Source organism: Phoenix dactylifera, unplaced genomic scaffold, assembly GCF_009389715.1.
Source record: "Phoenix dactylifera cultivar Barhee BC4 unplaced genomic scaffold, palm_55x_up_171113_PBpolish2nd_filt_p 000046F, whole genome shotgun sequence".
NCBI classification, from domain to species: Eukaryota; Viridiplantae; Streptophyta; class Magnoliopsida; order Arecales; family Arecaceae; genus Phoenix; species Phoenix dactylifera.
This window is the reverse complement of record NW_024067669.1, coordinates 972,745-987,866: the sequence shown is the minus strand read 5'-3', so window position 1 is coordinate 987,866 and position 15,122 is coordinate 972,745. Positions and strand designations below refer to the sequence as shown.

General features: G+C 40.1%; 1 protein-coding gene across 7 annotated transcripts in view; it reads left to right on the top strand.

Annotated features, from left to right (window-relative positions):
- Positions 1 to 12,653, top strand: part of LOC120104587 — a 119,904-nt gene extending 107,251 nt beyond the window's left edge. For 4 of the 7 annotated variants that reach the window (XM_039115976.1, XM_039115973.1, XM_039115975.1 and 1 more), the window contains 5 exons: positions 5,589 to 5,851; positions 8,295 to 8,339; positions 11,846 to 11,882; positions 11,999 to 12,179; positions 12,361 to 12,653. In XM_039115976.1, coding sequence (XP_038971904.1) covers positions 5,589 to 5,851; positions 8,295 to 8,339; positions 11,846 to 11,882; positions 11,999 to 12,179; positions 12,361 to 12,547 — 713 coding nt within the window. In that variant the 3' untranslated portion in view covers positions 12,548 to 12,653. Of the gene's footprint in view, positions 1 to 5,588; positions 5,852 to 7,070; positions 7,163 to 8,294; positions 8,340 to 11,820; positions 11,883 to 11,998; positions 12,180 to 12,360 lie in introns of those variants that run through there. The other 3 variants (XM_039115978.1, XM_039115974.1, XM_039115979.1) reach the window with 3 other exon arrangements.
- The last annotated feature ends 2,469 nt before the right edge of the window (positions 12,654 to 15,122 follow it).

Genomic DNA, 15,122 nt, shown 5'->3' with positions numbered 1-15,122 from the left:
TACTAAATATATTTTCTTTAAAAAGGTTGCTATATATCGATGCCGAATGGAATTGGAAGACAATTATAAGGCTGTTTTTTTTGGCCAATCAAACAAGGACTTTTAAACCATATGGAAACTAAATATCTTCTCTTTAGTTATGGTGACAAAATCTTTCATGGTGGGAATCAGTATATATATATATTCTTTAAAAAGGTTGTGACAGATACATATAATGAATCGAATTAAACAAGGCAATCAATCACAAGGCTGTCATTTCCCATAAAACAAGAGACAAGCCGTCTAAGGTGTAGGTAAGGAAACTCAATATCCTCTCTCTAATTGAGCATATCCTCAAAAACTTGGTGAGAAAACCTTTCATAATCAATCTCAGTAAATATATATATAATATGTGCGCACTGAATTAAATTAAAAAATATGATAACTTTTTTCAATCAAATAAAGGACCGGAGCAAGAACCTAAGTCTATGTGTCTAAATAAGATTGCTTCACTATCGTTCCAGCATCTTGATCAGCATATTTTAAGAACATTTTCTATCTTAAGTATTTATTTTTAATATATAAAAAATATGGTAGATAAAAGTTCATTTTTCTTAAAAAAATTATATTAGAAATCAGTAAATATATTTTTTTAATAAAAAGTTGCTACAGATATATATAATGAATCAAATTAAAGAAGACAATTAATTACAAGGCTGTCATTTCCAAACAGGAGACAAGTCGTCCAACGTGTAAATAAGGAAACTAAATATCTTCTCTTTCATTAAGCAGATCTTTACAGATTCGGCGAGAAAAACTTTAATGGTTTCAGCAAAAAAAGAAGAACTTTAATGGTGAGAATCAATACATGACTTTTATATATGTATATATACCGAATTGAATTAAAAAAATATAGACACAAGCCTTTTTTTAATCTAAAAATAATTTAGATCCATGCGTCTAGATAGAATCGCCCCACTACCATCCCAGCATCCCGATCGGCATCTCTTGAAATATTTTCTATCCTAAGTACCTTTCTAAATATTGGAATAGGGTGGAATAAAGGTACATTTCTTTTTATGAAAAAACCATGACAATCTTTACAAGTGCGATATATTGCTATACTTTAAATTGAGCATCCGCCCTCGTTTAGATCTTATTGGCTAGTCCGTGCGATTTTTGGAAAATAGACACCATGAGGAACGTAGCATATGAGAACAATGGCCTCTAACAAAATTTGTTGTCGACACTCAGTACGCTTCGCCATTTCATACCATACCATATATCAATATTGTAATAGATGGTACCGATATAGGGTCTGATATGAAGATGGTAAACCTTGGTCTCCGACATAGCCTGCCATTTTTGATAGGTTAGCTGGGCAAGATGGAGCCCATGAGCATACGGCTTTGTAGGATATTAACATGGAGAACCACAAAGCCTCTTGCTTCTAGCGCTATCCCTTTGGAAAACTTTGTTTGAAGCATGGGGCATTGTAACTCTTGGTTTGTATCGGTATTAGGTTCACAACAATATGATGTTTTATGTTTTTGAAATTTCAACCCTTAATAACCGCAGCTGGTTTAAACTGATATATTATTGATGGAGATTTTCTAATCTATTTTTTTTCAATTTTAAACACATATTTTAATTATTATATTCTAACCTAATGTCTTAAAAAATAGTGATAATTTTGATTTGGGTTTTTTGTATGGATACCCTTCTAAATATTGGATTTTACGTGAATACCCTTCCAAAATTGATATTTGCATGTATACCCTTGTAAAATACTTGTTTTGCTATTCTATCTGTTTTTATTCTTATTTCTGCATATATACCCATGCTATCTAACGCCGTTAAAAAATTAACGATTTTAAATTAAAATGACTAAAATACCCTTAATGGGTAGACGTGCAAATAAAAATTCTTATAAGGGTATACAAGCAAATAGTAACTTTATAAGGATATTCATACAATTTTCTATATTTAGAAGGGTATTTACGTAAAAAAATCCTAGTAGATGGAAAGAATTTAGATACATTAATTAATGTGATAGCCTTTATAATCCTGTATTTATTAGTAAATGTATTTGGTCCTATGACCAAAGGTTTGTTTTTTTATCATGAATATAACAAAAATATACAATAGGATTTGCAAATTGGCTGTATCTAGATTTACCTCCAGCAATTGATCTGATGATGGGATTAATATCATAAGGGGAGTAGGGTTCAAGCATCGAAGGATGGCAACAAGCATAGGTTCACAGGATCCAAAGGAACCTCGGCCCGTCAGGATTCTCTCTCGTTCTATTACACTATTGGTTTGGTGTCTCGGCAGCTGGGTATTCGTGCAAATACCAATTTTCAAAGGGTATTCGTGCAAAATCTGATATTTAGAAGGGTATCTATGCAAAAAACCCTTCTAATTTTACTAAAACTTTTGATGGTTAAATGTTATGGTTTTGATAAATATCTGCGAAGATCCGAGTTCGAACATCTTGACCTTTCCATGTCTTTACCAACTTACTATTCAACCGAGATCTCAGTTCATCTTGGTGCCACCTATCCATTTAGATTGCTAAGATGTCAAAGTTTTAAGAACCTTGTTCTAAATTATTGTTTTTTTCTTCTTTTGCTTGCTAATTATCTGGATTCATCTTGCTTCATTTATTGTAGATGACCCTATAAAAGATTTAGCCTATATGTCTGGACCTTTCTTTTATATACTTCTTGATTGGCATGAAAACAAGATCTTTAAAACATAAAACCTGAATTTTTGTTCCCAATCAAACTCTTTTAGACCTAAAACCTAAAACCCCTTTCTAAACCTGAATTTGCAATCTTGCATCCACAAGTTAGCTGTTTGGACTTCTACGTCAATGGCCAGCTGAGGAGAAATTACCAATTTAAAGTTAAGCTCACTGTTAGCAACTTAGCACTTTTGTCTTGCTTGGTGTTTGGAAATGGTTGCATTAGTTTGATTGGTAGCCTTGATGAGGAAGTCAAAAGATATAACATTTGGTTGTTATAGAATGAATTAAGGTGGTGAAGCTCTCATGTACTGTCATCAGGTAGTTCCTAATATCCAATACGTCAATGGAAAGTATAATAGGACTTGGAATTGCTTCGTTTACAAATTAAATTCAAATGAATACATCTAGTTAGCAGCACTGCATTGTCATGATGGATGGTCTCGTAATTATTTTAGTTGGTAATTTTGTACTCGTTTTCTTGTCATCCTTCCTGGATTTGGAAGCGTATAAACTTTTGAGTCAAGGTATATCTTTCATTATGATCGCGCAATTGGCCCACTCTTTTGTCTAGAGGTAGATTGTTTTTTTTGTTGATTCTGTACTTAAGAGGGGAAAAAAAATAAGGGAGAGTTGAAGACAGAAAATTTTAGACTTGGAATTGCACTCAAGATTTTAAATACTATGGAATAAAGCTGTTTCGATTTTTTTATAAAACGGAATGCACCATCATCTCGTCCTGTTCCGACATTTGGAATAGAGAATGTCCAAAGATGTACCGATTAGGATGTTTGGATAATAGCAGGATGGTCCTGTCCTGATACTTAGGACGATACTCTATTCCAGTGTCCTGCAGAATATTCCGTCGGGACTTGAGTCTTTAATCGCACTAACGATATTTGGTTCCCGGTTCTACTTGGATGTGTCTATGAAGAAAGATAAGCTAAGAAAATGTACTATAATGACACAGTTCATGTTTTGAGGGTTCTATGATCTATCATAGAATGGCATGATGCTAAGTAATAGGGCTGGCCAATGCCCAGAACCTCAAGAACAAGCAACAATAATGAGAAAGAAACAAAATTAAGGGAGAATAAATTTGAAGAGAGTGGACTAAAAATTTTACTAATAAAAAAAAAATAACAAAACTCATGTTCAATATCAAAACATGCCTCACAATACTTTCTCCACGATAACCATGGAAATTATGAACTGTTCCCTAACTCACAAAAAAAGAAGCAAGACACAAATCCTCTTTGGACTCCAACAGGCATTCCATACTCAAGCTACTCACAATGCCTCACCACTCTCATGTTCTTAAAGACCAAATACAAAACCACTCGGACTCGGTCACCAACTCTAGTCACCAAACAATTTCAGGAACTATTATTTCTTTTTCAATCTGAAGGCTGTACAGTCATATAGTACACAAATGCTACTCATGGTAAGGAATGCCCTAACTAAACCCACAAGTAATTAGATGCACAGTTTAACATATATCCTAATATAATTAAGATTCACAATTGACATGATAACCAACTCAACTGCAATAAAAATCCCAATAGGACCAGGACAAACCATTGTTTGATGCAACCTTAGTAGATGCCACCTTAGTAGTTTGATGGTTGAGGTGTCTCCTTCATGTCAAAACAATAACCTGCCCTCCTTCCACAACAAGCCACAAAAGAGATGAAACCATTCAACTTGCATTATTGGAAGGTCATTAATTGAGTGTACCTTAGACTCCACTTAAACAATGGAATTTTAGGACAGCAGTTGGACCACAAGGTGCTGCCAATGCGAAAACCCTTTAATTTACAATAACTCGATTGTTCCAAACGAGCAAGATTGATGATTCTGATATTTGCTAAGATGAGAGAAAGAATTTTTTTTTTTTTTTTTGTGTATCATAACATTTATAATGGACTTGTATATATGAAGCCAAACTTCAAAAGTACATCTCTTCTGTGCCAAAACATTTCTTTAGCATAATAATCACCGTTAGTTCCATAAATTAATGAGTACTAGCATAATAAGCATGAATTTCTAAAAATCTCTAATTGACTAAAGAGCTCTTATATTAATAATTTGACAAATAATATTGCTGAATAATTTATTTTTATTCGGTCCTTCTTATCAAAAGCACAAGAATTTTGTCAAAACAGAAGCTTGTAGTCAATATTATATGAGCAATATATTATTTTTGTGAGTTTCATTTCTATAAAAGAATATAATGGCTATGTTACTGTTGTTGTACCACTTGTTGCCAATATATAGAAAAGTCCCTTTCCTCTATAATTTTAAGTAAAGGTCCCTCTTTCAAAATGCCCCGCGCCATGGTCAAACACTGGATTACTTACAACTAGAAACGGCTGCATTGCTAAATGAACGGCCCAGATCAAGTGGCAATATCTGGGACAGGACAGTATCTACATGGGGTATTCCCTCCCAAGCACCGCCCCCTAACTCAAGCAAAGCATCTAAAACCTTACAGTGGGCCCCACTCCGCTTTTTTTTTTAAACTCCGCTTCACATGCTCGCCACCGCCGTCCATAAATGTTTAAGAAGCCGAACCACGTCCCCCCCCCCCCCCCCCCCCCCCCCCGGGGACATCAATTTTACCCCAAATCTAACCCCAGTAAGACAAAGGCAGTTGGTCCCTTTTGTCCTCCTCTGTTTCCCTTCTCCTCTTGGAGCCCCTCCCTCTATATAGATTCCAAGCTTTGTGTACCAACCTATTCCACCCTCGGGTAAGAAGGCATTATAGTATTTATATGGTGGTGCTGGGAGGTATTCTCTTCTTATATTGCCCCTAAAGGCCTCACCTTTCTCTCTATTCTCCTTCTGTTTCTCTCTGAAGGCCTCTGGGAGATGGGTGGAGCTCTTCTGCGGCTCCTGGGCTTCTGCTTCTGGGCATTTCTATGGCTCTCCAGCTTCGTCGCAGTGGACGCTGTTGGGGCTTCTCCGCCTGCTGGGGCCAGCAAGGGGACCGCCGTCGTCGATGGGACAACTGCCATTGCGGTCACTGACGATGACTTCGTTTGCGCTACGCTGGATTGGTGGCCGCCGGAGAAGTGTGATTACGGGACTTGTAGCTGGGGCCTCGCATCCGTGCTCAATCTGGTAAAAAGTTTGGTTTTTTTGGCTTAGTGCTGATATATTTTGCAATGTGGAGCTCGTCAAAATCTGAACTTTTATTCATATGGATTTTCTCAGAATTGTTTTTTTTTTTTTTTTGGGGGGGGGGGGGGGGGGGGGGGGGGGGGGTTCAGTTTGGTAGCAATGCTCAATTTGGTCAAAAGTTCGGATGTTTGCTCTGTATTGTGTTATAATTTGTAATGTGGAGCTTGTCAAAAACTGAACTTGTAATACCCGGAACCAAAAAAAAAATGGTTTGATGGGCCGGCCCGAAGAAGCCGGGCCCATCTATCAAATACGATCGTGCCCTAGGCACGATCGTGGAAGGGGAAATGCAGAGAGAGGGGTGAAGGGGGTGGGGCGGCGGCGTGAGGGGAGGTCGGTCGTCGGGGGAGGCGACTCGCCGGAGGGGATCGAGCGCCGGAGAGGGAGATCCAGCCGGCCGCGGAGGGGGGGAAAGCCTTCCTCTTTCCTTCGGTGAAGACCCTCCATTTCTCCGCCGATTCCTCGCCGGAAAGGCCGCCGGAGCACCCATCGGACCGAGGTAAGCGTGGATTCTTTCTTTGCGCTTCATTTCCTAGACTTAGGGCGGTGATGGTGGGTATTTGACCGACGAGACCATCGGAGAAGGATCCGAAACAGGGGTACCCTGTTTCGGCTTTTCTCCTTCGGATTTCGTCGCCGCCGGCCACCGGATTGGCCGGGATTCATGGCGGGTGAGGTTGGTTGGGACTGTGTGAGGGTCGGAGAGGGATTTCTGGGTTGATTGAAGATGGGGGATGGGGGATCCGAGGCCTTTTTCCTCGTGATCCCGTTGTCTTCTCTTCCCCTCGTTGGTTGGCCGCCGACCGACCACCATCTCCGGTGGTGCCACAGTTGAGGGCCGTCACAGGCCGGCTGTCGTCGCCAAGGATGGGCACCCTGGTGGCTGTGCCATCCAAATTCGAGAAGAGAGGGAGATGGATCGGCTTCCCTCATTTTGAGAAGGAGGAAGAGTTTTCTCTCTCCTCTCTTCTCTCTCCTAGGTTCTCTCTACTTGAATTATTTCTCTCACCATTTTCTCTCTCTAGATTGGAGTTTTCTCTCTCTAGTTTGATCCGAGGAGATCATTGTTTGTAAGGATTGCTGGATAGTCGTGGGTCAATGGAGAGTTTTGGGTTGTCAGATACTCCGGATAATTTTTAATATTGATTTGGTTTTGTAGGGCAACAAACTGTTGGACAAAGAGACATTGAGCAAGGTTCTACGCACCCTAGTTCGTAGATCACGGTGGTCTGTCTGGGTTGTCAGCAAAGGGTAAGGATCCTTGTACGCCAAACCTGCATGATATAATATTTTTATACTTAGATATGTATGATATGCTATAATTCAGATAAATCAAAAATAGTTTTATATTAAATTATATTTTGATCGTGTTGGCTTGTGGTTGATATTATGATCGTATTCGCTTGTGGTTGGTATTATGATGGATGCATGCATGCGCATAACTTACACCTACATAATTGGACTGATGGATGTGGTGCTCTAAACTAACTATGTGATATTGGTTGCCCCGTCACGGGCTGGAAACGTGACCGTGGTTAGTTTAAAGCTGGAAGTAAATATAAAGGAATTGATGTGTGGATGTAAACTGGATTGTATGAAAAGGGACTTTGGGTTTATCTTGTTATTATGGCAGGCCCCGTCACAGGTTGAAAAATGTGGTACTTTGGTAGGCCTCCTCACAGGCTAGAAATGTGGAACAATAATGTGCAGGCCCCGCCACAGGCTGAAAATGTGATACTTTGGTAGGCCCCCTCACAGGCTAGAAATGTGGAACTATAATGTGCAGGCCCCGCCACAGGCTGAAAATGTGATACTTTGGTAGGCCCCCTCACAGGCTAGAAATGTGGAACTATAATGTGCAGGCCCCGCCACAGGCTGAAAATGTGATATTTTGGTAGGCCCCCTCACAGGCTAGAAATGTGGAACTATAATGTGCAGGCCCCGCCACAGGCTGAAAATGTGATACTTTGGCAGGCCCCATCACAGGCTAGAAATGTGGAACTATAATGTGCAGGCCCCGCCACAGGCTGAAAATGTGATAATTTGGTTGCCCCACCACAGGCTGAGAAATGTGACCGAGATTTGACCCAAAGTCGGAAAGATAATTAAACCGGATCAAGTTGAAGAAATGACATTGAGACTATAATGCATGTTTATGAGCTATCATATGCTATATATTTCTTGTGTGGCTGGATTTTTATTGATGATTGATGTACATACTTGTATCGATTATTTGAGCTTTGATAGCCGGTTTATGACTTCATGATATGTGCTTTGACTTGTCGTGGTTTTCAGATTTTTATTATTATTGTGTTGGTGTGGATGTGTAGGGATTCTTACTGGGCTGTAAAGCTCATCCCCTTTTCTTCTTTCTTTTTATCAGAGTTGCAGGATGCTTAGATTTGGATGGGATGGGCGCAGAGTGCAGGTATCAGAGTCATTAGCTAGTTAGTTTGTTTGTCCTTCTTTGATGTCGATGAACATTTGAAGATCTTGTAATTGAACTAATTTGTTTATTTGGATATGTCGGACTTGTCTATTTGAATTATTAAATTAATCGTGGATTTATTGGAATTTTGTTAAACATAGGCCCTGCATGATCTTTAGGGCACTGCTCTAGGGCTCATGCGGCCGGTCGCGTGCCGGACCCGGGAGTTGGGTTCGGGGCGTGACAGAGTGGTATCAGAGCTTAAGGTTAAGGTATCCTAGGGTTTAGGTTCAGGTGAGTGTGAGTGGGGAATTATGATAGAAAAACTATCAGAGTCTTGGTTTATAATCACTTAAGATTGTAACAGGAATGATATTATAATCTAAGGTTTAAGACCACTAGGTACTGTGGCCTTAGTGGCATTAGAGTTTGAGGTTTAAGATCATTGGGAATTGTGACCAGTTGGAATCTGAGCATATGTTTAAGATCACTAGGGATCGTGACAGAAATATATCATAGCTTAAGGTTATGATCATTTGGGACATGATAATTAAATTCAATGCTTAAGTTGTAAGATCACTGGGCATTGTGATAAAATGTATGCATCGGTTTGGTTTTCGATGCATACGGAAGGAAAGTATAAATTGTCTTTGATCATGATAAGAGAGGTTTGACCTAAGATAAGTGTAGGTCAACAATGGCATATCGAGTATACCATGTTCAGATATTATTTAAATGATTTAAAAGTTCAAATTTGATTTGGGTTTTGATGTGATCATACTTTTGGTTTTGCTGCTAATTATTAGAGTGGGATTTGTACGTTGATTTAGTATTGGAGTAAGCTAAGGAGATTTCATAATATTGAAAGGAACGTTCTTCGAAGTTGAAAATGTATGTGGATTATATTTGGTGTTGGCATGTTGGATATTGCAAATAGGTCTATTTCCTATGGATGTATTTGATTATTTTGAGGCCATAGAGTATGCATATTGATGGGAGAATTCTAATTATTTGAATTCTCATGTTTGGATTGGGCTCCTGAATTTTCTTATAATTGTTGGAGATTATTGGATGTGTTAATCTAAAACTCGAGCCTAGATTTAAGATTTGAGCAGGAATCTTTTGTCATTGTTGATGAAGCCACTAATAAATGTCATATTGAGTAGAGACTTCGGTCATGAGATGCTTACATGAATTATCATATATAGCATTGTTGATGGATGTTAAGAATCTTGGTGAAGAAAGATCTGGAGGTTCTGCTCAATTAAAGTTCTAAAATTTGGATTTTTCTTAATCTCGGTGCAAAGTGATGCTTTGGTTAGAAATCATTTTGTGACTTTAGAGATTTTGATGAGTTAGATCAGAGTGCGCAGCGGAAGTGTAGTGGTTTGAGTTAATTTGAAACTGATTAGAAAAAGAAAAATATTTAATAATAATACCTTGATCTGAAAGGTATTATTATGGAACACTTGAGATAGTTTCTAATAGAGGAGAATGTCGTTGATTCTTTGTCTACTAGAAGTAGTTGTGGGCTCTCCTATTTTTGATAATTCTAAGAAGAATTTTGGGGCATCTCAAATTTAGCGTTAACGGATTGATAGCTCTGTGATTAAGCTTGGGCCTGGAATGATTTAACATAGTTCTTCGACTCCTAGCTCTGGTTTTCCTAGGATAAAGGTCGATCATTTAATCACAGGCAAAGTTAAGAAAAGAAAAATAAAAAAAAATGATTATAGAATATTAAAAGTATTTGATACTAAAGATTTCTCCTATTTTTGTCAAACCAATTATGATCTCTATGTAGAGTCAAGAGAAATTAATTTCCTTGGGATATAATTACGGCATTTTAATCCAAGGTTGGGAGTTTGGAATTCTTTTGAAGGAGATCAAAAGAACTTACTACGTGTGGTAAATAGAAAGGATCAAGTTTTGAGATGCTGTGATTTTTGTATGTCAAAATCTTGTGAGTAGGTACTCCGAGAGGGGGACTATTTGAGATCTCAGGGATGATATGACGGATGCATATTTTTAAAGTTCGAGGCTTCAAGTAAGTTAATTTCGAGGACGAAATTTTTTTAAGGAGGAGAGTATGTAATACCTGGAACCAAAAAAAAAAATGGTTTGATGGGCCGGCCCGAAGAAGCCGGGCCCATCTATCAAATACGATCGTGCCCTAGGCACGATCGTGGAAGGGGAAACGCAGAGAGAGGGGTGAAGGGGGTGGGGCGGCGGCGTGAGGGGAGGTCGGTCGTCGGGGGAGGCGACACGCCGGAGGGGATCGAGCGCCGGAGAGGGAGATCCAGCCGGCCGCGGAGGGGGGGGGAAGCCTTCCTCTTTCCTTCGGTGAAGACCCTCCATTTCTCCGCCGATTCCTCGCCGGAAAGGCCGCCGGAGCACCCATCGGACCGAGGTAAGCGTGGATCCTTTCTTTGCGCTTCATTTCCTAGACTTAGGGCGGTGATGGTGGGGATTTGACCGACGAGACCGTCGGAGAAGGATCCGAAACAGGGGTACCCTGTTTCGGCTTTTCTCCTTCGGATTTCGTCGCCGCCGGCCACCGGGTTGGCCGGGATTCATGGCGGGTGAGGTTGGTTGGGACTGTGTGAGGGTCGGAGTGGGATTTCTGGGTTGATTGAAGATGGGGGATGGGGGATCCGAGGCCTTTTTCCTCGTGATCCCGTTGTCTTCTCTTCCCCTCGTTGGTTGGCCGCCGACCGACCACCATCTCCGGTGGTGCCACAGTTGAGGGCCGTCACAGGCCGGCTGTCGTGCCGGACCCGGGAGTTGGGTTCGGGGCGTGACAGAACTTTTTCTTTTTTGGTCGAATTTGGCAATTGTTTGTGTTGTTTCTAGATTTTTTTTTTCTTAGCATTGTCTATGTAAAAATTTATATTTTTGTCAGTATTTGGCAATGGTTTTCTATGATTTGGAGCTTAATTAAAATGAAGAATTTATATTTTTGCCTCTATTTGGAGAGTTTTTTTTGTCTATGTGTTGTTTCCAGATTGTTTCCCTTTTTTCATTTCGAGTGAAAACTATTTGTAGTTTTCATTAATATGCTAATTTTATTTGTTTCACTCTTCTTGATATCATAGGTTTGTTGAATGGAAATTGAAAATGAGGATCGAGTACTTCTGATAAAGTTCACTCCATCATCATTTATATTTCCTCATAATGTCTAAATCCTGTGAGGTCCCATTTTACATTTTGAAGATGGTTTCCTTGACATGGTTTCTGATATTAGTAGTAGTATATAGTCTTAAGAAAAAAACGATCTTCTTCTTCTTCTTCTTCCTCTGAAAAGAAATGAAGGGCTATTTGGTTTACTATGCTTCGTTCCCTTCTATAATTCAATTGTTTATTTGGTGTGTTCATTTGTCCATCTCATGTTAGTGTGTGTGATCCAGACTTTTTTTTTTTCAAAACAAATATTACTTTCTGAATGTGAAGGTAAAATGATTGAAAATGGTGATTGACACAGGTGTTTCATTTTTTCCTTCCTGCAGAATCTTTCCAACAAGATTTTATTGAATGCTGTTAAAGGTAAGTGCTTTCCTAGTATTTTATTTTAAAAAATTAATCTATGCCTACGCTTTTAATATCAAATGGCCAATCTAGTTTTTTTTTTTTCCTCTGAACTAATTTTTGTGACCTTTCAGAATTTTCTCCATTGAAACTCCGCATTGGGGGCTCCTTGCAAGATAAGGTCATATATGGCGTGGATCCTCAACAGCCATGTACTCCTTTTGTTAAGAAAAAATCTGAGATGTTTGGTTTTTCTCAAGGCTGCCTACCCATGCATAGATGGGATGAACTCAATGGTTTCTTCAAAAAAGCCGGGTACTTTGATTATTTAAACTTCCTATAAATGCCTCATGGACTAGTTTTTCCCTTGATCCCACTAGAAAAATTCTGTTAGGATAGTATGCGTTCATAATGAATGCTTTCGTGGTAGGCGTATCCTGCATTTCTCATTGCTCTCTTCATAAATTCTGTCTAATCCGATGCATTCTCGCTTCAGAGCTGTAATCATTTTTGGGCTGAATGCCCTTAATGGAAGGGTTCATTTGCCGGGTGGTTCTTTAGGAGGACCCTGGAACTCCACCAACGCTGCATCTTTTATTCACTACACTGTCAATAAGGGTTACACTGTCCATGGTTGGGAGCTTGGTAAGAGTCATGTCCCATTTAGATTCCTCACTTCATAAAGATTTTGCTCAATAGAGATAGTACTGAAGTTAGAATAAACAATGACAAAAGATTAACAAACAGCTGATCTAATTCAATGGGATGTTAAAAATCTTTTATATTTAATTTACATCGATTTCTGTTAAGATAAGGATGCGTATGAATTTTTGCTTCTAACTAATATCATCCGGATGCACAACCAAAACCGGTTTCAGCCTGGGGAAGAGATGGTGATCTCCAAGCTATGGATCACTGCCGCGTGTCGTCTCCGAGACGAGGGATGAGAAGGAATCTTTTTTGGTCCCTGTATCCGTTTATGCGATATAAGTATTTAAGTTGGATGCTTGCCCACGCTGGGCCCTTTCTTGACCCCTTAGAAAAAGAAATGGGACCCACCCACAAGTTTTACCTATTTTTGACTATTTTTTATATCCACCACTAATGCTAGGAATGAGAGCTTAGTACTAAAGTAGGGTGACATTTCGGCTAAGATCCATGGGCTCATCTCATAGGCAAATATATATATATATATATATATATATATAGACTAATTAATGGAACAGCAGATTGAGTGGCTTCATATGTGATCAACTATTTTAAAAATATTTTGCGGATGAAAGAGATCTATCTAATGCACTCCAAAATTTATTATTTTTTAATTTTTTTACTGTACAATATATCCATACACCATAATATATATATATATTATTGTAATAAGTTTAGTAATAGAGGAGGGAGGGACATTTTAGTAATAGGATTAGGCATCCGGCCCCGCATTTAATCGACGCTCACGCGTTTTGAACCTGAGCCGCTTCGGTGAAATCTTAGCCCCATTCCAACTGTGCTATCATCTTAATCATAAATAATATTTTCTGGCTAGTTTTGTTGGGTGATGTTATGGATTATATCACGTACAGATAGACAGCCATTTCTGATAATATATCACATAACTGGATTATTATTACTTTCTAAAAAGGCATGTCAAGCAATTACAGCACACATGGATCATTATTCATGAGGACAAGTGCATATTTCGAATCTTTAACTCATGGAGTCTGGTAAAGGTTTCCTGCAGGGGGGTTGCAGTCGGCCACGCATTCCGCTCGCGTATTATAACAACGTGACCCGCGTCCATGGGCTGGGCAGCAGTAGCAGGGACGCCCAGAAATGCAAACGTCAATATAGCACGGCTCTGGGCCTTGACCTATCCAAAAGACGTTCAAGGTTAGAAACTATATTAGCCTAGTTTGGCCATAATTTAAAATTGACGATCAAATATTATGATACAAAGATTTAAAACTAGTAAAGAAATACAAGTTGCAAGAACATGATTTAGCTTTTTCTACACCAAAAAAATCATAACTGTGTTTTTAATGAATGAATACTGGTTAAGGTACTATTTTCTTTCAGTGTTGCCAGTCTTCTTCATCTTTTCTCACGAAAAGAGATAGACACTGTTGGGGGAAAACCCAAGTCATGCCATCTCAGAAGCGTCCGACTAAAGAGCGCCGACCAGAGAGGCGCCCGACCAAAGAGCGCCGACCAGAGAGGCGCCCGACCAAAGAGCGCCGACCAGAGAGGCGCTCGACTAGAAAGTACCGACCAGAAGCAATCCCGCCACAGGACACTCCGCTAGGCGACCAGCTCGGCTCGGCACCCGTGCCAGGCCCATGCCTTAGCCGAATACCCAATTTCCGTCTAACCCTTTAAAGGATCTGACAACTAAATACATGACTCCACTACAACCTGCCACCATTCCTAAGCCATCAAGGCACAAGATCTCCGCAGGTATTCGGTACGGCCTATCATTAATGCATGAGACCCCCTCAGGCCTCTGATGCACTCAGTCATTAAATGAACACGGCTCAAGATGATCTCCGGATCACTGAACCATCAAAGCGTATGGCTCTCCCTGACCGCCGGTTCACTCAGCAATTAATGCACTTACCATCTACGAACCCCAGGCCCACCACGGCCGGCGGTTCAACCACCCTAATGGGTCCGATCAACCGCGACAACTCCCTGACTCCGGTCTGATCCAGTCTTATTCTCCACTACGCCATTAATGAGCAAAATCGTGCCTAATTATCACAAAAGAGGACAAATCCCCCTGTCACCTCCCAGGTAACATAATATCTTCCTATAAAAGGGAACCTGGGGGAAGGAGGGAAGGGACGACACAGAACGGACACAAATATACACAAAAAAGAACAAACATTCCTCCTCCTTTACTCCCTCCACATATTAGCCTCCTCTGACTTAAGCTTCGGAGGGCCGGCGCCGGAAAGCCCGGCCACCGGCTTTTTTGCAGGACTCTCCGGGAGGACGCCACCAGTCGACGCACCGTCATCCACCGTCCCGGCAGCGGAGCTCCTCCCCTCTTGGTTCGCGGCAGCCCCCGGGTCCAATTTCCAGCAACAGACATAGATAGCGGAAGAGAGGGAGGAAGGCAAACGAACAGAGTAACCTAATACTTACATTGATTCTGAGCAAAGAGTCCTGCAAGGACGAAGAAAACCAAAGCCAAACGCATGGTCTTCATGGCGAACGTACCCAAGGGAATTGAAGAAGATAATCACAAGGCTACCTTTACAC